Genomic DNA, 26,052 nt, shown 5'->3' on the forward strand with positions numbered 1-26,052 from the left:
CCATGAATATTAATTAAAAAAAATTAGTGTTAGCTATTTTCTGGCCAAATCACAATTTATCTTCCAAACTACACATCTAACATAAGATAAACTACTACATCAAAGCATTTTTTTCTAGATAAGTTATAGGTATATAAGGTTTCACATCTTTCTCGGTCTCTCTCTAACTAACTGAGAGAGGCTGAAAAGGAGAGGAGGTGTTAAGAGAGATCTGTCAAAAAGACAAGCCTAAGGTACATAGTCCAGGTGGTGCTAGTGGTAAAGAACCTACCTGCCAATGCAGGAGACATGAAATGTGGGTTCAATCCCTGGGTCAGGAAGATCCCCTGGAGGAGGGCATGGCAACCAACTCCAATATTCTTGCCTGGAGAATCCCATGGACAAAGGAGCCGTTTGGGCTACAGTCCACGGGTTTGCAAAGAGTCGGACATGACTAAAGCAATTTGGCAGGCAGGCAAAGGTACACAGTGCCAAATCTCACCATAACCACCAAAGTCTCCTCAACAGGGATTAGAGGATGCGTAACTGTGACCTTTTTCTGAAACAGTTATTAGTTAAAAATATCTTCTTTTTCACACTATGGATACCTTATGACCTCCCCCTTCCCATCAAACACCGCTTACAGAATAGAATTTTATTTGAAAAGGTGGTTTACATCCTGTAGTCAAGAAATTTTGAGACCATTACCCATCAGGGTATGTTTCTAGAACTATCATTTTACTAAAGCTGAAAGGTCAAATGATCACATAAGATATCATTTTCTAAAAGCAGGAAGAATCTTGAAAATAGAATGATAATTGAAAATTAGGAGCTAGAATAGATTCGAATGCATATGCCCATGGTGCTTTACTGCACTGGTAATCACCTTCTCCCCTCCACACCGTAATCCACCACCACATCTCCCTACCACCTGAAGCAGATGTGACACTACACACATTTATAAAAGGCTACAAAATTTTAAAAGAGCCATTTCCCATTACCTAGAGAGTTTATTACTGGGCTGCAGAGAAGCAAATGGCTGCATTTTAATTTTTGTTGTATATGAGAAAGAATGTTTTTGATACAAGGTAAGAGTAAGGAAGCGGGGATGCTTAAAATGTTAGCATTTACATAGATGAGTTAACTGGGGAGAAGAGAGTACTGTGTAGTACAGGAGACATTTTTAACACAGTAAGGAGGTTAGAAATTTTAAGACAGAGGAAAACTACGGACTAGTATAGCTGACTGTCATAGAATATCTGGGACATATCAAAGGGATCAATAGATGTTCGTGTAATTTAAGTGAAGAATACGAACACAAATCATAAGACTAGAAAAGTGGGTAAAGGACAGCTTGGAAAGACTGTATATACTATGCTTTGAAGCCTGAACTTCACTCTATAAGCCAGGAAGAATTATCACAGGTAGAGGAGACTAATGGAGAAGGAAATGGCAATCCACGCCAGTACTCTTGTCTGGAGAATTCCATGGACAGAATAACCTGGTGGGCTACAGTCCATGGGGTCACAAAGAGTCAGATATGACTGAGTGACTAATACTTTCAGAGGAGAATAAAGGAGAAGTTTCAATTCAATATAGGCCACCACACATGATGTCTGATCTCACCATATAACTTTTTTAGGGGGGAAGAGAAAATACTAAAATGAGCTACTGAAGGGCTTAATTAAAGTACATAAAAAAGCACTCTCCTTTACAATCCAATAGTTGCCCAATGCTGACCCCAAAACGTTTCACAGCATTTCAGGGTGTTATAGCCAAATCAGTCCAAAATCTACTGAGCTATGTTTCTATTTAGCTTTCAGTTCCATGGGCTAATTACTTAAGGACATCTTTTTTTAATATGATCCACTTATTGATACTTAATCATTCAATAAATATATACTGAGCATGCATGTGCCTGGTATTACCTGGGGCTCAAACCACAAAAATAAAGACCAACACAATTCCTACCCTTTGAAGATTATATACATACAGCCTAAGGAGACAAAAATTCCTCCTTGCATAGATCATATAATCTTATTATCATCTGAGCAGGTACATTTACTACACAGAGTAAAGCTTAGGAAAAGTAATAAATGTAAACAAAATTTCAGAATATTAATTCTGTATCAAAACGTTAGCCTTAATTTTTTAAACATATTATTCCCTCCACTGTGGATTACAATCTATTATTCCACTGCATTTATCAATAACTCTTTCTTAAATACAAAACATTTACTTATTCCACCTCTCTCCATTCGCACAGATGCAATCTACCAAGGTACTTACTTCCCTGCCTTGTTTTGTATCTTGTTTGGCTCATTTCACCCCATTATCCTTGCTGCATTCAGTGTGGATGGTGATTACTCTTATAACACTCCTGTCTTAAAGTTCTCTAAACCTCTTATCTACAAAGGCATTTATTTCTACTCTACCTACAAGATTCAGAGATACAAATTCTTCTTTAACAAAAGCGTTCTAAATGATGACAAGATCTCAGTTGGGAACCTCCCACACTCCTGTGCACACACACTTATCCCACTGTCTTAAATTTCTTAAATCTCACTACCATACTACTCTGGTTAATGGTCAATATTAATCTCTTAAAGTTTTTCAGATTTCTTTGCTATTTTCTTCCCATGCTTTATGACTCACTATTTCAATGCCACTGGTTAACATCTTAGACTATCTGGTTAATTCTTAATTCTTTTACCAACATGCTTGTTAAATACCAGCTCTGGGTAAATTCCACCATCCCAATAAACACGTTTTGGATTAAAAAAAAAAAAAATTATTCATTCTTTCTCTCAGGTTACCACATATTACTGGAGAAAATAATAAAACAAGGCCATTGAGTTCCATCATCAATTCATGAAAATTAGTCTTCTACATTATTGAATGAAAATCTGTACTTATTTTTAACTCATATTACATTTCTCACAACATTTACTCCAACCTTTTCTATGATTCTCTGGCTCCTAACTTCATTCCCCAACCTTTAATTCACTCAGAAAATACCATTATGTTCAAATTTACTCTGAAGATCAAAGCCATCAAATAAAAGCTTCCTTTTCTTTCTCTGACTGAGCAATTCTCCCCATTTTTCCCCCATCCTTTTTTTGTTCTTAATTCTAGCATTGGGTGGTTAAGGTCCCCCACTATGGAGGCCTTGGTTCATCACTATCTCCGTTTTTTCTTTTATCTTCCAACTATCCCTTTTCCTTTGTTTTCTTACCCTGAAAATGTGAGTGGGTCGTCTTGCATAGACATGTATCTCAAGCACCAATACTACTATCAATGAAATTCCTTTGGTGCTTCAAGAAGTTGCAGAAACCAGGTATTTCTTCAAGAGGCAGCTTTTCCAAAATCCCCTTCTTTCTCATCAAAATCCTATCCATTTTTCAAAGTCCAATTCAAAGCTCTACTTGATAAACTCCAAAATCAGTACTTTCTTTTCACCTTCTTTACAGTATTACCACACTTTTCTTTATATGGTTTAAAAAAATCATTTGTGAAAAAATTTTGTGAGCATTAAGTGAGATAAATAATAGTAAAGAAAGTTATTACAGAGACTACCACATAGCAAAAACCCAATACTTTTATTAGTAGTAATAAGTAGTAATAGTTCTTATCATTATTACTGTTACTACTATTGGGTTGGTCAATTAGTTCATTCAAACTTTTCCACAAGACATTACAGAAAAACCTGAACTTTTTCTCTAACCCAATGTACTACTTGACTAGGTTCTCAACATGACTTTACCAAACTATAAGGTACTTGAGGGCACAACTCATGTTATTTATTTTTTTATCCATTCGTTCATTTAACGGCTTCTTTTTAAAACTGAAGTATAGTTTTTGAACTAAAAAAACAAAAGAATGTAGAGAAAACAACACAGTATTATTTAGATGAAAATACTCCTCGCATTGATACACAGATTCAATGCAGTCCTTATCAAAATCCCAGTTGGCTTTTCTGCAGAAATGGACAAGCTGATCTTAAAATCACAAAGAAGTACAAAGGACTTGGAATAACTAAAACAATCATGAAAAAGAACCGAGTTGGAAGATTTACATTTCCTGATTTCAAAAGTTACTACATAGCTACAATAATCAAGACATGTGGTACTGATATATACATAACACAACAAATTAAGAGTCCAGGGGGAAAAAAGCCTTACATTTACGGTTAATTGATTTTTGACAATGTTACTAGTACAACTGAATATCTGCATGCAGAAGAATGAAGCTGGACTATTACCTAACATCATGTTCAAAGATTAACTCAAAGTGGATCATACACTTAGGAAGAGCAAGACCTAGAGGGGCAGGATGGGCAAAGGTGTGAGGGATGAGGGAGGGGATACATGTATTCTTACGGCTGATTCACGTTGTTGTACGGTAGGAACCAACACAACATTCTAAAGCAATTATCCTCCATTTAAAGATTTTTCTTTTTAAAGAGTTAAAACTAAAAAACTCTTACAAGAAAACATTAACAGAAGTAAATCATCATGACCCCGGACTAGGCAATAGTTTCTTAGATGACACACCAAAACACAGTAATCAAAGAAAAAATACATGAACTCAACTTCATCTAAATTCAAGCTTTTGTGCTTCAAAAGACACTATCAAAAGAGTGGGGGGAAAAAAAAAGACATCTCACAGAACGGGAGAAAATATTTGCAAATCAAATCTAACAAGGATTTCTCACCCAGAGTATACAAAGAACTCTTACAACTCAGCAATAAAAAGACAACCCAGTTTTTTTAATAGGCAAAGGATCTGAACAGATATTTTCCCCTAGAAAATATAAAAATGGCTAAGAAGCACATGAAAAAGATGCTTAACATCATTAGTTACTAATGAATTACAAATCAGAACCATAAAGAGATGCCAATTCACACTTACTAGGATGGCAATAATAACAATAAATGGAAACTAACAAGCTAGCAATGATGTATAGAAACTAGAACCCTCACACATTGCTTGTGGGAATGTAAAATGGTGCAGCCACTTCGAAAGCAGTTTGGTAGCTCCTCAAAAAGTTGAAACAGAGTAACCGAAGGACACAGCAATTCCATCCCAAGGTACATAACCACAAGAACTGAAAAAATGTCTACCATAAAAACTTGTACATGAATGTTCATAGCAGCTTTACTCATGAAAGCCCAAAAGTGGTAACAAGCTAAATGTCCATCAGTTGATTAATGGATAAACAAAATGTGATGTATCCACATGATAGAATACTAGCCAAAAAAGGAATGAACGGTACATGCTACGACTTTGTTGAATTCATTCACACAAAATGTTCAAAATTAGGTTAAGTGGTTGATAGGGATTGAAGACAATGACTGCCAAGGGGTAAAAGGTTTCTTTTGGGGATGATAAAAATGTTTTGGAATTATATGATGGTGATGACCGTACAATTTTATGTATATACTATAAATTACTCAACTGTATATTTTAAAAAAGTGAATCACAGTTCATGAATTATTTCTCAATTAAAAATGGGAAGACAATTAAGGCCCTACTTAATTAAAACATAATAGGAAAAAACAATGGAATAAAAAATTTTTATCATTAGAATTCATTATATTTATTCTTATTGAACTTAATCCCACAACATACAACGACATCTTTCAAACTGTCCACAACTGATAATTAATGAACTGTTCTGCATTCCACAGGAAGCACCTAGCTTCCAGTATTATTTTCACTATAGTATCTGTTTTGATAAATGTCTTTGCATTATCTTGGGTTCTGCACAGGCTAAAGATCAGAAAGGCTGTAAGCATAATAATAACGATAAAGCAATTAAGAGCACAGGTTCTGATAGAGAAAAAAAAGAAGACATACACATGGGGAAAATGTAAGCAGTTACAGAAGACTCATTAAAAAAACACATTCTAAATTCAGAATGTCTGGCTTCAAACTTTGGCTACCCCATTTACTAGTTATCTAACGCTGGTCATGCTAATATTAAAATCCTTTTTGCCTGAGTCTCTTCTTCGATAAAATGGAAATGAGTATTAAACATAACTCATAGGGCAGGTTGAGGATTAAATGATCTACTATACGCTTGGAATAGTTCCTGGCATAGCAAGCACTCAATAAATGTTAGGAGCTTTACTGTCTGTCTGCAGGGGATCTGAGCATACACATAAACTCGGTGGTAGCTTGGAGGGTTATTCCAGATACTTTATTCCCTTCATTTCTGCTGCTGCTGCCAAGTCGCTTCAGTCATGCCTGACTCTGTGCGACCCCATAGATGGCAGCTCACCAGGCTCCTCCGTCCATGGGATTTTCCAGGCAAGAGTACTGGAGTGGGGTGCCACTGCCTTCTCCACTCTTCCACTTCTGGAATCCAATAAATCAGGTTCAGAAACAGAAATCTACTTCTAGAAAAGCATCCAGCATTATATCTTACATACAGAAGGCATTCAAATAATTTGTCAGATGAGTAAAAATAAAGGAATTGGGACAAAAATAAGAAATTCTGGGAAATGACTTTTAGGGGAAATATCTTTTCTTTGTGTGATGGTAAAAAGAAAAGATTGGAACCAAAGACTGAAAAGACAAAACTGAAATCCTTTTAGAGTACGATAGCTCATTTCACTGCAGTTATCGTCAAGGGAATCAATAGAGTGTTAATTATTATTTATATGCCAGTAGGACAAAATCTACAACTTAAAAGCTTGCTTTTAAATAAATTAGTACACAGAAAAGAGAAAGTCATGAGGATTTCTGATGGTGATATAACTGATTTCATTCTGTTTTGCTATGAGGAAGAAATGTGGGGATAGGTAAAGATTTAACTTTCTATGGAAACATCAAAATGGTTTCTTTGGAAATGCTATGTAATGAAATAACTAGAGCACAACTTCTATCTGCCAGTGTACAAACTAATCTCAAGCCAGACTGTGAACACTGGAAAATTTTTACTTTTTAGCCTCTTATTTCAGAAAATGGAAGCAGAGTCACTAGTCTAGGAGTTATGTAACCCCATTCTGGTTGGTGAGATGTAAAGACTTGTAGGGGATTTGAGGGGAAGGTGTTCCTCCATGAAATAACTCAGTACACCAGAGTATCTGTGATCCCTGCTTCTGGACTTGAGGTATTGTGTTAAGAGTACAATTTTCAGATCTGCTGCAGATGGAAACCAAAAGGATGGTAGCAATCTATGCCAGTGTGTAACAACCTTGAGCTGTAGAACCAATCTTTTGATTAATGTACCTCCATGTTTCTCATTATGGGAGGAGAAATTAAAAACAAGTTTGGACAGCCTGTTGTTTAGTTTTTGCAGACCTCCTAGATTTATTCTCTAATTTTTCCCATCTTTCCTTTAATATTTTCTATCTTTGTTGTATTCTGCTTTCTGGAAGATGTCCTTAACTATATAGCGTGTGTTTATTTGTCTGTTTGTATGCACGTGCAGATACACACACATATATAAATTCCCTACTATACTATTTTAACTCTTACTATTTTAATTTCCAAGAGCTCTTTCTTATTCTTTAATACTTTTGCTTCTTTAATACAACCATGAAGCAAGAAGAGATTATGGATCTTCCCTTATCTTTGATGTTACAGTGATTTTCAAATTTTTTTCTGTTCTCTGCACTGAGTCCCTTTTGACCATTTCTGCCATTATCTTTCCTGTTAAAAGCTTTCTTCAAATATCTGGTTATTCTTAACTGTTAATTTGTATTTAAGAGTTATGAACCCTGAAGATGTCAATACTACGCAAAGCAATCTACAGATTCAATGCAACCCCTACCCAAATCCCAATATATTTGCAGAAACAGAAAAACACCATCCTGAAATTCATGAGAAAATCCAAGGGATCACAAATAGTCAAAACAACCTTGAAAAAGAACAAAGCTGGAGATCTGCATTTCCATAATGAGATATCCCTTCACACTCATTAGGACAACTATTCTTACACACACACATACAGAAAATAAGTCTTAGCAAAGATAAAAAGGATTGCTAATAGGAATGCAAAACATAGCTGCTTATGGAAAACAGAATGGCAGCTCCTTTAAAAATTTAATATAGAATTGTCTTACGATTCAGTAATTCCACTTCCGGGTATATACACCCCAAAAAAGTAAAGTCAGTATTATTCACAATAACCAAAAGGTGCAAACAACCAACCATTGATGGTAGCCATCAACAGATAAATGGATAATATACATTATATTATATACAGGTATATATACATACAATGAAATATTTTTCAGCCTGAAATAGGAAGAAACTTTTGACACATTCTTCAACATGGATGAAGCTTGAAGACATTATGCTAAGTGAAATCAGTCAGTTACAGGATAAATATGTTAGATTTCCACTTATACGACATTCCTAGAGTAGCAAAATTCATCGAGACAGAAAGGAGAATGGTGGGTCTCAGTGGGTAATCTACTGAGGGCCTTCAAATATCAGGACCCACAAGTCTTTTCCCTTGCTTGGCCTGGTCAACTTTCCTCAGGGAAGAAAACTCTCAATTCCGGCCAGGCTCCTCTTCATAGTAAATCAAATGGTGGTTAAGTTCAATGTTTTAACTTATTTATGTATTTAGTTTCTGTAAACCACTCCCCTGATTAAAATATAAGCTATCTGAAGGCAGAGATTGGGAGAAGGGGATTCTTTTTTTAATATACATATCCTCAGAGCCTAGACAAGTACAAATGTTAGCAGGCACTCAATACTTGCCTGCTGAATAAATGAATAAAAGATTTACAGAGCACTTACTTCATAATCATAAACTCAAAATTTAGTCTTTAAATTACCATGCATGATTTATTTCCGTTTTACCAATTAGGTGAGGTATAGGTTAGGTAACCTGTCTGCAGAAATTAAGGCAGAGCTACAATTCAAACACAGGGTCTGTGTAACTCCATGGTTCATCTCAACCACTATGTTATACTGCTTTCTACAGAGAAACTGTGTAATGTTAGTACCTGTCAGTAACAATCTATGTGCTAATGGTACAACCTATGAGGTATAGTCTGCTGTAAACTGTTCTGTTGTTGTCATTCAGCTGCTAGGTTGTGTCTGACTTTTTGTGACCCCATGGACTGTAGCTCACCACTCTTCTGTCCATGAGATTTTGCAAGCAAGAATACTAGAGTGAGTGGCCATTTCCTTCTCCAGGGGATATTCCCAACCCAGGGATGGAACCCACGTCTCCTGCACTACAGGCAGATTCTTAACCACTGAGCCACCTGGGTAGCCCTATACTGTCCTAGTTAGATATAATCCAAATAGTAAAAAGCCTGAAGAGTATGTGTGTGGAGGGGCGAATGAATCCCTGCTACAGTGAAATCATGTTATTGATGCAAATGTATTATATCTGAGGGTGGGGAAAGTTTCCTGACACAAAAATGGTTGGCAGAAAAACTGCTGGTTAAGTTGTTGAATTCTGACTAACAAGCAACCACCATTTTCACCAGGACTATTTGCCTCCTTATGACTCCTTTGCTTGTTCTCCTCACACACAAAAGTAAAACAGAGAGCATGCGATATTAGAAAATATACTGACTAGTATTCAGAGGTATGAGTTCCAGTCCTAGCACTGATACTAACTGGCAGTGTGCTCTGTGATAAGCCATATAAAGAGAGAATAGTTTATTAGCAGTTATTTCCAAACTTTCAAGGTTATTTTAGAAATATACAAACTTACTTTCTCTTGAAATACTGAAGATTTAACTTACCCTTTAAAAGTAATTAGATTACTAGAATTTTGGTTTAGGAGTCTGTCGATCCATGCCTAAAAAATCTCTGGCATTTGAAGGCAAATGGTAACCTGATCATCTGTAATTTAGGGTTATCTCCCAGTATGACTGGTGCTTATAGTTGGAGCTAGCTTTTATGGAGACCGGCAATATAGTGCAGTGGTAAGTAGTGGGCTGTGGAGCCTGACTGCCTAGACTCTATAACAGCTTCCTTGCTGTGGAACTTGAGTGACTTACATAAGGAAACTAATGCCAAGAAAGCATACCTGTGATTATTACAGTAACTGCTACCTAATAGGATTAAAAACAATAACTAATCTATAAACTTACAAGACTGGATACAAAAGCTTCAAGGCTCTATTAAACTGTAACGTTAAGCAATCTTGAGATACTCAAATTTTGTAAATTTTACCCATGAGGAAGCAAAAACCTACTTGGGGGGATTTGTTCTGGAAACAAGATATTCTGCAAAATTCTCCCCATTTTCTAATATAGGAACTAGTTTGCTGGCCTCCAGAAAAGAATGTTTTCTCTTTTTTCAATAATTTTTTCTTTTTTTAAACCAGAGTAATATTTTGAAGTTTATATACAACTTCTTCTTTAGTTTTGCTATTTTCCAAATTACCAAATACTACATATTTATTGTAACAAGTGAAACAACCTTAAAGAGTACAATAAAGACAAAGCTAATTCTCTCTTTGCATAACTATTTTTAATCCCACTCTCTAAAATAACTCATATTACCAATACAAATGTGTCTTACAAGTTCATTTTCTTTTCCTCAAAATTACTACAAATATGACACTCAAAAGCTTACCTCCAGATATATTGATGGTGGATTATGCTCCCCACCAAATTTGTCCAATAGGGCCTCTATATGCTCCTGTGTCAACTTAATCATTTGTTTGATATTCCACACCTAAAAAATATTTTAAAAGAATTTAAATACAAATCATTTAGAATATGAATTAGAAATATCTTAATATTCCTGCTGAAGTATTATTGTAACTGTCAGTGTTCCTTGAAATTTAGAGCTTAGAGATCTCGAGATGATTTATTTTAAACTTTTTCTTACATTAGTAATACAATATTTTCTCAATTATAAAACATTTAAGTAATACATGAGTATTCAGGAACAAGCAATAAAAATCTCTTTTTCACATTCCCCATATTTCTGGGTGTCCTGCCAAAAAGGTAAGCCCTGTTTATGGTTTGGTATACATTCTTCCATAACTTCGTTTTACTCAAATAAAAAACAAAAATACATACATATATAAAATAGACAAATACATATATATATTACATGTTAAAATATTCTCAACATTTGCTCTCTTCACCAAACAACATGCCTCAGAATTCTTTCCATGTCAATATGTATGTATTTTGCTTTTATTTTTTTTTAGTGTTTTTAAGTATTTGTTCTTTTAATATAGTTTCAGTTTTAATTAATCAATTAATTTCTTTCTTTTACTTCGTTGCTATGCACAGACTTTCTCTAGCTGGGGTGAGCGGAGGGCCACTGTTCACTGTGGCGTGCAGGCTTCTCCTTGCGGTGGCTTTTCATCTCGGAACACTGACTCCAGGCACACAGGCTCAGTAGCTGTGCTGCAAGGGCTCAGCTGCTCCATGGCATGCGGAATCTTCCTGGACCAGGGATCAAACCCATGTCCCCTTCACTGGCAGGTGGATTCTAATCCACTGTACCACCAAGGCAGTCCTATTTTACACCTTTTAAATGGCTGTATTACAACATCATAAGTTCAGACAAGACAATATTCATTTCACAATGTTAGGACACTGCTTATTTTAATGGCTTCAAACTTCAAAGGTAACAAGGTTAGGTGGATACAAATGATTTTAGGAGAATCATTTCCAGTGTCTATTCGTATTTTTCCTAACTAATCTGCTTAAAAACCAGTTCTTCTTTCTTCCTCTCCTTTAAAAATCACTACTTTGTAATTCTCCACTTCGTAAAATAAAGGCAAAGTTCTTATCCATCTCAAGTGCATCTACTAACGTGTACTCTTCTGAGCTATATAAACTTCAAACTACCTAACAAACAAGAAAAGAAGGGAAATTCCTTGACAAAAAAGGGGGGGAGGATATTAAGAGCAAGACCTTATTTTATCAGTGAAACAAATTCTTGGGAAGGTTTCAAGCCTTAACATTTACCTAGCCACCCAACTGAGAATTCAGAAGTCTAGTGCTCATAGTATAGGCACATATTACATGTTTAAGATAAATAAGCAATCAAATTATTTTTTTTTTCTTAGTGAAAAATGAGTCCAATTTATCTGAGTGGTGTGAGAACATGCTTTTTGCAAATTACACTATAGTATGTACTGTCTACAGATACTCTCTATAAACTGAATGATTTAAATCTGTAATTTTATGGTGTGACTGAAAATGTATTTAACATATATATACTTTAGAAATCATGGCCACTTAAATTACTTAAACTTATAATGAAAAAATGTGAGATAAAATTTTAAATGTACAAGGGCACTTGGTTTATTTAATAATTCCTTCCTGGAGGACATGAGATTTCACCTCTTCCCAGCTTTAAACAATGTTTCAAAATGGCTCTGAAATGTCTTTCTGGGCAAAGGTAGAAGTTCCTTTTAGATAGTGAGGCACAGGATTCCTGGATTGAAGGATATGCACATTTAAAAATGTGCAAATGGTATGGCAAATGGTCTTCCAAAAGGACAAAAGTACCAAGATACCTCCTTTTTAGGTATCAGTCCACACTTTCCCCACAATCCTACCAACAGTGTATATTATCAGACTTTAAAATTTTTCCTGATCTTAATGGGGGAAACGTGATCTTCTTGTTTCAATTTGTATTTCCCAGGAAGTTGAGCATTCTTCACGCTGATTGACCATTTAAATTTCTTTATGAAAAATTCTCTACCCATATTCTTTCTCCCTTCTATTTTTTCCTTTTCAGTTTATAGATGCCTTTTATTCTGGATATTAATCCTTATTCTGCTACAGACGTTGCAGTCTTTCCTTCTTTTTACTTTGTCTCTGTAGTCATAGACAGTCTTGCTACTCAAAGCATGGTTCATAGACTACCAGCAGCATAATATTCTGGAAGTTTGTAGGAGCAGCAGAATCTCAGGCCCCATTTCAAACTTACTGAACTTTAACAAAATGATCCTTATTAAAGTTTGAGAAGAAATGACAGAAGTTTCTAGTTTTTTTCTATAATCAGATATTACAATATTTTTCCTTTATGAATCCTTGGCTAATTTCTCATATCCCCAGGAAGCATTAGGATGTCTTTCCTCTAGCTACACTTACTTCCCAAGTAATCTTATCTAATCTTGTGACTTTATATATGTACTGATGAAGTCTAAATTTTTAAATCCAGCTCTATTCTCTCAATTCCATGGTATTTTTCTTCATGTGCCTACTGTACATTCCTACATACTTATTAAGATAACTTAATGTTCAAACTTAACATGTTCAAAAGTTAACTGGATATCTATCTACCAAGTCCTGTTTCAAAATCTGTTTTTCTTACAGTCTCTTCATCTCAGAAAATGACAAACTCCCTCTATGATGAGTTCACTGACCACCCAGCTCAGGACTGCTTTATCATCAGAATTTGATATTCTAAAATTGATTATGTTTTTCATGTCTATTAGCTACTTTGAAATCAGAAATATGTTTCATTAATCTTTTATTCCCTCATCACTTATCTTGGTGTCTTAGTCATTACAAGTATTCAAAGTAGTGCTGGAGCTAAGATTTAAGCTTTCTTCAGAATAGGATAAGAGAGAAAATTAATCCTAGTTCAGTAATTCTTTACAGTCCAAGAAATTAAGTACTCTATTACCTACAGTCTCTCTTTTTTCTTCTCCCCCTTAAAGTTCCACAGATAAAACTCATGGAGTTAGGGTAAAGAACCATTCACCCAAAGAATGGGAGAAAGGGAAAAGAAAAAAAAAAAATTAGAGAGGGGAAAGAGCATGCGAGAAATGAGGAGACTGAGCTGCTTAAAACTGATTCCTTTTCTTCCTGGCAGTAGAAAATGCTAAGATTTACATAATGCAGGGCCAAACCACAACTGCCTGAAACGCAGGTTTTTTAACTTCCAAACAAAAGTAATTTTATATCCAAAGAATGAAGAAAAATCACTATGATCACTCAGTTATACTTAGAAAAAATGAGTCTGAGCAAGCAAACTCTTTCAGATTTTCCTAAAGAATAAGAAAAAAGAAACCGTGATGATGGTAATACTTTGATGATACATTAAAAAGTAGAATAAGATATTGCAAAGTAAACAGTAGATGTAGAGTTTTGGCTTAAAATGTCTTCTTGAAAAAACAAGAAAAACTGTTACAACAATCCTAAAAGGGAAATGAAAGAATTAAAAACAAAAAATTTCAAGAAAGGTACTAGAAGATTTCCTATCCTTTTTTTATGTCTTCACAGCAGAACACAGCAATTAAAACCAAGTAATATTAGTAAAGGGCAAAGGCTAATAGAGTTCTACCAAGAGACTGCACTGGTCATAGCAAATACCCTCTTCCAACAACACAAGAGAAGACTCTACACATGGACATCAACAGATGGTCAACACCGAACTCAGACTGATTATATTCTTTGGCTATATTCAGCCAAAGATGGAGAAGCTCTATACAGTCAGCAAAAACAATACCAGGAGCTGACTGTGGCTCAGATCATGAACTCTTTATTGCCATATTCAGACTTAAATTGAAGAAAGTAGGGAAAACCACTAGACCACCCAGGTATGACCTAAATCAAATCCCTTACAATTATACAGTAGAAGTGAGAAATAGATTTAAGGGACCAGATCTGATAGACAGAGTGCCTGATGAACTATGGATGGAGGTTCATGACATTGTACAGGAGACAGGGAGCAAGACATCCCCAAGAAAAAGAAATGCAAAAAAGCAAAATGGCTGTCTGAAGAGGCCTTACAAATAGCTGTGAAAACAAGAGAAGCAAAAAGCAAAGGAGAAAAAGATATACCCCTATGAATTCAGAGTTCCAAAGAATAGCAAGAAGAGATAAGAAAGCCTTCCTCCATGATCAGTGCAAAGAAATAGAGGAAAATAATAGAATGGGAAAGACCAGAGATCTCTTCAAGAAAATCAGAGATAGCAAGGGAACATTTCATGCAAAGATGGGCTCAATAAAGGACAAAAATGGTATGGACCTAACAGAAGCAGAAGATATTAAGAAGAGGTGGCAAGAATACACAGAAGAACTGTACAAAAAAGATCTTCACGACCCAGATAATCACGATGGAGTGATCACTCCCTAGAGCCAGACATCCTGGAATGTGAAGTCAAGTGGGCCTTAGAAAGCATCACTATGAACTAAGCTAGTGGAGGTGATGGAATTCCAGTTGAGCTATTTCAAATCCTAAAAGATGATGCTGTGAAAGTGCTGTACTCAATATGCCAGCAAATTTGGAAAACTCAGCAGTGGCCACAGGACTGGATTTTCATTCTAATCCCAAAGAAAGGCAATGCCAAAGAATGCTCAAACTACTGCACAACTGCATTCATCTCATATGCTAGCAAAGTAATGCTCAAAATTCTCCAAGCCAGGCTTCAGCAATACGTGAACCATAAACTTCCAGATGTTCAAGCTGCTTTTGAAAAAAGCAGAGGAACCAGAGATCAAATTGCCAACATCCGCTGGATCATGGAAAAAGCAAGAGAGTTCCAGAAAAACATCTACTTCTGCTTTATGGACTATGCCAAAGCCTTTGACTGTGTGGATCACAATAAACTGTGGAAAATTCTGAAAGAGATGGGAATCCCAGACCACCTGACCTGCCTCTTGAGAAATCTGTATGCAGGTCAGGAAGCAACAGTTAGAACTGGACATGGAACAACAGACTGGTTCCAAGTAGGAAAAGGAGTACATCAAGGCTGTATATTGTCACCCTGCTTATTTAACTTATATGCAAAGTACATCATGAGAAACGCTGGGCTGGATGAAGCACAAGCTGGAATCAAGATTGCCAGGAGAAATATCAATAACCTCATATATGCAGATGACATCACCCTTATGGCAGAAAATGAAGAAAAACTAAAGAGCCTCTTGATGAAAGTGAAAGAGGAGAGTGAAAAAGTTGGCTTAAAGCTCAATATTCAGAAAACAAATATGACATCCAGACCCATCACTTCATGGCAAACAGATAGAGAAACAGTGGAAACAGTGGCAGGCTTTATTTTTTGGGGCTCCAAAATCACTGCAGATGGTGACTGCAGCCATGAAATTAAAAGACGCTTACTCCTTGGAAGAAAAGTTATGACCAACCTAGACAGCATATTCAAAAGCAGAGACATTACTTTGCCAACAAAGGTCCTTCTAGCCAAGGCTATGGTTTCTCCAGTGGTCGTGTATGGATGTGAGAGTTGGACTATAAAGCAAAGCTGAGCGCCGAAGAACTGATGCTCTTGAACTGTGGTGTTGGAGAAGACTCTCGAGAGTCCCTTGGACTGCAAGGAGATCCAACCAGTCCATCCTAAAGGAGATCAGTCGTGAATATTCACTGGAAGGACTGCTGCTGATGCTGAAACTCCGATACTTTGGCCACCTGAGGCGAAAAGCTGACTCACTGGAAAAGACCTTGCTGCGGGGAAAGACTGAAGGCAGGAACAGAAGGGGATGACAGAAGACGAGATGGTTGGATGGTATCACCGAATCAATGGACATGAGTTTGAGTAAACTCCTGGAGTTGGTGATGGACAGGAGGCCTGGCGTACTGCAGACCATGGGGTCGCAAAGAGTTGGAATCAACTGAGCGTTTAAACTGAACTAAATATTAGTAAACAACCAATCATGTCTCACAACTTTACAAATGGCAAAATTCACTCTCCAAAAAACCTGAATAAAAAAAAAAAGTCTATGCTAAAATATAATGCATAATAACTGCTATGGAAAGAAATGAAGGGTGACAATGGCAGAAAAAAACTATAGGCACTGATGCCCCTCCTTCCCAACAAGAAGGTATCAGGTTCAAATCAATGGTTTCTATCAAATTTTTAAGGAAATACACTATCAATTAACTGATGATAGTAAATATAAAAAAGAAAATGTTTCAAATTCATTTTATGAAGCTAGCAAAATCTAGGTGTCAAAACTTGACAAAAACAAAAAAATAAAGCCACAAAATAATCTAACTCAAATATAACTCAGTACTCTATATGTATTTTTTAATGCAGGACTAGAGATCTCTTTTAATGTAGGACTAGAGCTTTCTTCAAGAAAATTCAAGAAAATTAGAGATACCAAGGGAACATTTCATGCAAAGATGAGCACAATAAAGGACAGAAATGGTATGGACCTAACAGAAGCAGATGATATTAAGAAGAGGTGGCAAGAATACACAGAAGAACTATACAAAAGAGATCTTCATGACCCGGATAACCACAGTGGTGTGATCACTCACCTAGAGTCAGACATCCTGGAATGATAGGGACTCTGGGGAGCTCATGTACACATTGCTGCACTTAAAATGGATAACCAACAAGGACTTATTGTATAGCACAGGGAACTCTGTTTAATGTTATGTGCCAGCCTGGATGGGAGGGGAGTTTGATGGACAATGAATACATGTATATGTATGGCTGAGTCCCTTTGCTGTTCACCTGAAACTATCATAACATTGTTAACTGACTATACATCAGTACAAAATAAAAAGGTTATAAAGCTTTAAGTAAAGTAAGTAAAATAAGACTTATGTCTGAATAAATCCTAGTTTTCATGAATAAATTTCAGAAATTCAGAATTGAAAAGAAAACCCTAAATGGTTCCTATAAAATAACTAGAATTAATATCAGACTTTTGATCAGCAACATGAAAAGAGAAAGTAGGTTACTTGTTGCCTAAGACTGGTGGATTAGTGGGAATGGGGAATGACTGCTGTCTGGGGGATTCTCTCTGGGGTGATGAACATGTTCTACAGTGATTGGGGTGACAATTGCACAACTCTGGGAACATATTAAAAACTGCTGAAATATACCCCTTAAATGGATGCATTCTGTGATATGTGAATTACATCTCAATAAAGCTGTTAAACAGAAAAAACAACGGAGTAATGTTTTCACTGTCCTATATAAAAATGATCTGAACCTAGAATTCTACCCTCAGGCAAACTACCAATCAAGCATGAGGGTAAAAGAAACCTTTTTGGTCATGTAACGTCTCAAAAATTTACCTCAATAGGATTCACAGGTCTGAAAACACTCCTATCTCTTAACTTAGCAATTTCACTTCTAGGAATTTTTACCAATCTCCCACAAAACTAGAAAAACATAGTAGGTCTATTTATAAAGATAAGTGATTCACTAGGTGAAAAAACATCAACTGATTTAAAATTTGGTACTATCTTTACATTTTAATACCACAAAACAGGCACAAAGCAAAAACTGAAGCTGCTTTCCCACCCCCTACCAAAAAGACATCGCATAAAAAGTTATGTTTTAAAGTAGAGAATTAAAGATAGCAAAAATGATAACAAAAAGCAGTCAGAACAACTAGATATAAGGTGTGGTTATAAAGAGTCCTGAAAGTCATGGTAAGTTGCTTTAATTTTATTCTAAGATATGAGAATTTGAATTTTCAAAAGCAGACGTATATGTGTCATAATCTGATATTTTATTACTGACAATTATCATCTCATTTTATAGATAAGAACACTGTGGCACAGAGGTGTTTGTTAAATTAGATATGAGAGAAATAAGAATCAAAGCTGACCTCAAAATTTTGAGGATGGACAGTGACGCCATTTACTGAAGTGGGGAATCTCTAGGGGAAGAAATCAAGTATTATATCACCTAAAAGAGAGGTTAGTTAAATGATCAAGTAGGCAGCTGGCTATGCATTTCAGCACTCAGGAAGAACTATGAGGCAGGATATATATTTAGGTGTCACAGAATGCTAATAAGGAAATCTCCAACAGAGTATAGGCAAAGAAGACTCAACCCTAGAGCCCACCAAAATTTAGAAGATTGATAAAGAATAGAGTCCACAAAAATGCTTGAGAAGAAACAGACACTGAGGTAGGAGAAAAACTTGATTCAATGAAGATAATTTATTAGATAAGAACAGGAACAAGAAATAGTTAAGATAGAAGACAGAAGAATCAAATATAAGTATCTGTATATAGTTTGTCATCATGTTTATATGTATTTGCATATGTATCAGGGCTGGCAGATAATAGAGTATGTTTGTAGGCTGGAGGGAAAATCCAACCACAAGACAGAAACTGATGATGTGTAAAGAGATGCCAGCTGCAGGAAAGAAGCCCCAGAGAAACTAAGAAGAGATGGAACCTGAGTCACAAGAAGTGGAATTAGACTGGCAGGGAAGGTCTCTTAGCAACAAGAGAAAGGAAGACTGAGACCCTGAAGACCAATGCAGGTAGCTCTGCAGATACAGTGACGCAAAGATGACGACAGCTGATCTGATTTCTCGATAAAGTTTGAGGTGAGGTCCACAGATGAGAGTGGGGGCTGTGAGAGGTTTGCAATGAGTGGAAACACAGTATTAAAAGGGAAAGTGAAGAAGGAGTAGCAGCACTGCCAGACATTGTTGAAACCTGGTTGAGGTTCATGGCATAAATTCAGAGCAGTACATTCAACTGCCTGAGTGCAAGCCGAGAGGCAGCGACCAGTTGGTATTTTGTTCTGCCCATAAATGGGGAGAGGGACTAGAAGGGACTAGACAGTCAAGGATATTATTAATTCTTACAGGCATTCCTTACTAAAATCTTCGTCCTGAAGTCTGTGAGTTGTGAGGAAAGTTTTACTTGAGAAGGCTGAAGAAGGGTTATAATCAAGGGCAAGACAGATATCTGGAACTTTTCTGAGCTTAAGAAAGAGGTTGAGGATTTAAGTCTGTTGAACACAGTTTCACAATTACTTTGGCCAGTAGACAGTCAGAAATAAAAACAGGAAAGTGGTACTCATGAAATCAACAAATAGAAAATGTCCTGACTTTAAGTTAAGCTTGGAAATTAAAATTATCTAAAACAGAATAAGTAAATCAAACCATTTCTTATGGCTGATTAAGAGTAAGTAAACCCTAACATTTCCAGGATCCTGACAAAGCACAAAAGAAAACAGCGCATAATGAATTATTCTAAACTGTCCATAAAATTGTCCACTAATTTAATTAGTTTTTAAACTGAAAGTTCAACAGCTACTAACCACTACTAGTCTTTAGGAAACAGATCAAATTTTTGCCACATACATATAACTGATTTAAATGAAATTATATTTGGAGCAGGAATAAAACTGAATGAAAATGCAGATTCATATCACGTGAAACAGATGCAGTAGAGATTCAGGACTTTCAACTGCAAATACTTTTGCATATCTTAAAAACATACCATGTCTTCTGCTACTAATTCTGATACAACTCAGTAATAATTTTCTTCCACTGTAAATCTCCTATCCTAAAGCACTTTCTGTTTCCATGGGAAACACTTCTATGTCCCACATCCTAAAACCAAAGACTTATGGGAAAACACTGTCACAAATAAATGACTGGGGCATAATCGCCTGTAAGGGCCATAAGTTCAGTAAAGGTGAGATCGGTTACACATCAGTCGCTGGTTTACTCCTGGCACTTACGTGTTCCAGCAAGAAGCAGGTTTTTATAGGTGCTGGCTACCTGAAAATATAAAACCTTCTATATTCTGGGTAAGCTCAGAGCAGACTGATGAAATCACAATTGAACATTACAACATGATTCCATACTGAAACAAGTTATGTATGCAGACAGACATAGAGATGCCAAGCATAAATTTGATATTGATGAAGCAAATAAGTTTAAAAAGGCTATATATGGAGTGAAATACTTGTAAGTGATATGACTGAAGATGATTTACTTTCCAAAATATATAAAGAGCTCATTCATACACCTCAATATCAGAAAAACAAACAACCCAATCAAAAAACGGGTAGAAGACCTAAACAGACACTTCTCCAAAGAAGACATACAGATGGTAAACAGGCACATAAAAAGATACTCAACATTGCTAGTTAGTAGTGAAATGCAAATCAAAACTACAATGAGGTAACACCTCACAGCAGTCAGAATGGCCATCACCAAAAAGTCTACAAATAATAAATGCTGGAGCAGGTGTGGAGAAAAGGTAATCCACCTACACTGTGCTGGTGCAGCCACTATGGAGAACAAAATCAGAGTTCCTTAAAAAACTAAAAATAGAGTTACCATATGATCCAGCAATCCCACACCTGGGTATATATCAGGAAAATATGAAAACTCTAATTCAAAAAGATACATGCACCCTAATGTTCATCGCAGAACTGCTTACAATAGCTAAGACATGGAAGCAACCTAAGTGTCAATCAACAGATGAATGGATAAGGAAGATGTGGTATAAATACACAGTGGAATATTACTTAGCTATAAAAAGGAGTGAAATAATACCATTTGCTACAACACAGATGAACCTAGGGATTATCATACTTAATGAAGTAAGTCAGACAAAAACTACTCACCACTACTATTCAAAAGAGTCTTCAGTAAACATATGATACCATATGATATCCCTTATATATGAAATCTAAAGAAATGATACAAATGAACTTATTCACAAAACAGAAACAGACTCACAGACATAGAAAACAAATTTAGAGTTACCTGAGGTGAGGGATAAATTAGGAATTTAGATTAATAGATACACACTACTATATATAAAACAGATAAACAACAGGGACCTACTATATAGCACTGGGAACTCTATTCAATATCTTGTAATAAGCTATAATAGAAATGAAACCTGGAAAGGAATATCACTTTGCTATACATCTGAAACTTAACACAGCACTGTACTGGTAAATCAACTATACTTTACTCAATCAACAGACAATGTCAGTAAGTAAAATAAAAATGTTAAGTGAAAATAAGCACTAAAATAGGCAAGTTGCCACCTCATCATAGTTCTTACCTCATAGGAAAACATTAAGAATTTAGTGAGATATTTTATAAAACATTGAGCAGATTGCTTAAGAAATAATTGAAAATATAATTATTAGCTACTAATGTTATCATCAAATGTTTAAATATCAGAAGCTCCATCAAGGAGCCATTTTCCAGGGAAGGTGTACAATCAAAATAGGCTACATTATACTCTGTTAAGGATCTCCCATCTCTGTAGTTACAATCAGGAAAAAAAAAAGACTTTCCCATCTCTGTGCCTTGAAATAAAATAAGTTTAGTTTTCATTCATGCTGTATGTCTATTTCAGGTAGGAAGGGAAGCCCTGTTTATTGCAGTCATACAGGGATGCAGGTTAACAGAGCAGTAGTCACTGTTTTTAATAATGCTAATCACCAGGCTAGATAGAAAAAAAAATACTCTGGAGGGCCTGACACTGGCAACTAGACATAGGGTATGTCACCTGAGGTGATACAGGTCATATTTATAACGAAAAGAATAGAACTAGTCACATGCCTTCTTTGTGACCAGGTAGGAAAACTGGATATGCATAAAGAGCACAAAGGACTACTAGGGAAGGCTAATTTATCTAGAAATTTATAGGCACAAGAAAACTATAGAAAAACAGTCTGAGACTTGGGCTTAGGAAGAATGATTACTAGATGTCATGGGAGAAATGAAGAAATGTATTACATCAAACTATCTACATTTTAGTGGTCTTTGAATACACTGCTCCTGCTAGAACATTCTTTTCTTCCATTAGCCACACCATCTCACAGCATAACCAAATGGGTAACTAGGTTTTTTCCTCTGAAGTCTTTAATGTGAACAAAAACCATAAGCCCCAGACACACTGATTAGCACATACTTAAGCTGATTCATACAGAAATAAACAACACAGTCATAAGAAATCTGAGATACAATTTTAAGTAACATTTATCCAGAAAACTGAACAACTTGAAATTTAATGCTGTTCTTTTCTCCCAATCATAAAAGAGAAAAAATTAGGTAGCAAAATAGCTATCTATAAAGAAGAAATAATAAACATAAATTAGGGTGTTCCTTGATCCATAATAATTATATTAACACCTGACTTCTGATGACACACACTGCCACCTGGCTACAGGAAGGACACATTATACAAGATGGGCTAATCATGTACTTCATCCCACTAGATCAGGTAATTGAGTATTATGGGCACATGATTCTAGTTAGGAACAATTAAATTGTTTCCTAGCAATTTTCCTGAAATGTAGCTTTCCTGACTATTATATGTGTGGCTATGTATCTGTTCTTCACTATACACGTATGACTATAGTTGTTTAAGTAGAAGCAAATGAACCTAGGGCTACTTATAGCCATGCTTTCCAGCACATGGGAAAGTCTATCTCCAACAGAAGATAAGGAGCAAATATTTAGAAACAAGTAGAAAAAGGTGGGAAATATTTAGAACTCACTGGTGCTGGACAACCTGAGGTCCACCTTGACTGATTCCTATAGCTCAACTAATTACTCTAGTATATTTCCCATAAATTTCCCTCTTTTTGATTAAGCTGAATGAGTTAAGTTTCTGTTTTGACCAACACTGTTTTTGCCAAATAATGTATTTAAAAGAAGAGTTTGGTTTAGTCTCCATTGGCTGAAGATACCAGAAGACCAGATTCCCTGTAGATGACAGAAAAACTAGGAAGAAATGCATCTGGCTGCAAACACGCCCATGTAATTCAAGCTTCATAATGAATTCTGTGATTGGCTGGAAAGCTCAGATAAAAGGCTCAAATTAATTAACACTGAAAAATAGACACGTGAAAGAAATATTCATAAGCTAGAGGTATCTACTATTCTGCTCATGTAAAAGGTTATATAAATAGTTCTATTCAATGTGTCATGAACAGAAGTTACCTGTGCTACTGATTTGTTAAAATCTGATAAGCAATAATCCTTATAAATTCAAGTAGTCAAATCAAGTTACCAAGTATAAATTGAAAAAGATAAAAACTTTTAACACAAGGAGGTAACTTTCACTGAAACTTGATATAGTCAATAGATCTTATTTACATAGACTCAACAAAAAAACAAGAAGGAAAAGAAGAGAGCGGTGAAGGGTAAAGGGAAGAGAAATCATCATTGTATATGAACCTGCACCTCTGAGCATGGCAGGGCAGTGATGAATATCTGAGCAAAGATTAAAAGACAGGTAACCAGAGGCCTCTTTTTGTCATCAGGGTACAGGATAAAATATCAGTTACAGAGCATTTAGAAAACATTTCCTAACAGGGATTATAAACCTACCACAAAATAAAGCTATGATAGTGACAATGAACTTAAGACTATTCTGACACCTGTTGAAACTTTATTCTGCTTAAACTTTTAAGATCATCTTCTTTGATCAAGGAAATGAAGTTAATAATTCTTTCCTTTATATACTTAAGGAATCTATTGTGATAATCAAGTAACAATAAACTCTTTTCTATGAGTTACAATATGAAGATGTATATGTTTGTTTTATATTAACTTTTAAGAAAGTTTAAAATAAAAACAGGTCTCAAACATATTCAAAACTACATTTTAAAAGGATATGTTAAAACCTTAAAGGGAAAAAAAGCAACTGAACTTTTTCAAATTAATATTATTAGTTCAGTCTATTTATGATAGTTCTCAACTTTTCTTAACTAATAGCAAAAGGCCCTACTTGAAAGTATACACATCTCCCAGGTTCTAGGTAATCTTAGCATCAAAAGTGCTTTCAGGTAGCTCCCTTTACTCCCAAATCTTTAGTGACATCACCTTTCTGACTCAGGTAACTACAAAAAAAGGGCTTCGGTCTATCTTCCAACTAGGATGCTGTAAGTTTTTGCTCTCCTGAACAAAATCACAGCAAAAAAAAAAAAAAAAAAATGGAGTGAGGAGAGGAGAGAATCACAGAGAACACTTCTTTGTCTCATTGTGAACTTATATGACTATCATTCCCTAAAATCAGATTAATTCTCTTAACATAATATTCAAAATGTCCAGCAAACAATTCACAGTTACTCAGCATACAAAGAACTAGGAAAACCCTCACGCCACATGAAAAAGAGAAGCAAAAATTACAAACCCCAAGATGACTCAGATGTTGGAGTTAGCTGACAAAACCTTTAAAACAACTTTAATAAAAAGGCTTCAACAAGCAATCAATAATACTCTAGTAGTCAATGGAAAACTAGAGTCTCGGAAAACAACAGAAGACAGTAAGAATTACAATAAAAAGTTTAAAACCCGATGGATGCTGTCAACAGCAGAATGAAGATAGAGGAGTCAGGGAGCATGAAGGCAGATCAACTGAAATTATCCAGTCTTAACAGAAGAAAAAAAAAAAAGAGAGAGATCAAAATTTTTTTAAAACTTGGGTAAGTTCTACAGGGCAATAACAATAAGGTCTAACATTTGTGTCACTGATTTCCAAAAGAAAAGGAGAAAGAAGCAATAAAAAATACGTGAAGAAATACTGGTTGAAATCCCCTCAAATTTGACAAAACACATAAAACTACAGATTCCAAAAGATGAGTCCCCAAATGGGTAAGTACACACAAACGCATACTACACACATCAAGTGTTGAAAACTAAAAACAAAGCATTATCTTGAAAGCAGAGACAAATGACCCATAAACTACAAGGGAATAACATTTCAGATGACTACAGGTGTCTCAAAACAAACCATGAAGGCAGAAAGTAGTAGCACAACATTTTAAAGTATTAAAAGAACTGTCTATAGCAAAACCAATACAGTAAAGTAAAATAAAAAATAAATTAAAAATAATAAAAAAAAGAACTGTCAACCTAGTATTTTATACCCAGTGAAAATAGCTCTCAGCAATGAAGTAAAATAAAGATATATTCAGATAAATAAAATGAAAAAATTCTGCCAACAAAAGAATTACTAAAAGAAATTCTTCAAACAGAAGAGAAATTATATCAAAAGGAAACCTTAAAGAGCAGGAATGAAGAGCAAAAAAAAAAAAAAGGTAAATATCTGGGTAAACACAATACATTAATCCTCTCCTCTTACACTCTTTAAATATGTTTAATACTTGAAAGAAAAATTTATAGCATTTCCTAATGAGACTTTCCATAAAGGAAATGAAACATGCAAGACAAGGATAACAGAAAGGAGTTGGTGGTGGTGGTGGGGGGGCATAAAGAGATCTATATAGTAGTAATACTTCCATAATCCACTTAGGGGAGTAGATAATTTATTCTAAGCAGACAATGAAAACTTGAGTATATATACTGCAATTCCCAGAGTAACCACTAAAGAAATTACTGAGAGATAAAACTAAAAATAAACACACTAGGTAAATTTAAAATGGAATACTAAAAGAATGTTCAAATA

At 35.4% G+C, this 26,052-nt stretch overlaps 1 protein-coding gene across 4 annotated transcripts in view; it reads right to left on the minus strand.

The window, feature by feature from the left end:
- The window catches only part of BRAF (B-Raf proto-oncogene, serine/threonine kinase), a 161,389-nt gene that overhangs the window by 82,746 nt on the left and 52,591 nt on the right, over positions 1-26,052 (minus strand). For 3 of the 4 annotated variants that reach the window (XM_052639157.1, XM_052639156.1, XM_052639158.1), the window contains exon 2: positions 10,537-10,638. The exons of the other annotated variant lie outside the window; for it this stretch is intronic. In XM_052639157.1, coding sequence (XP_052495117.1) covers positions 10,537-10,638 — 102 coding nt within the window. The remainder of the gene's footprint in view (positions 1-10,536; positions 10,639-26,052) is intronic. 4 annotated transcript variants of the gene reach the window in all.

This window comes from Budorcas taxicolor, chromosome 4 (assembly GCF_023091745.1).
Source record: "Budorcas taxicolor isolate Tak-1 chromosome 4, Takin1.1, whole genome shotgun sequence".
NCBI lineage: Eukaryota > Metazoa > Chordata > Mammalia > Artiodactyla > Bovidae > Budorcas > Budorcas taxicolor.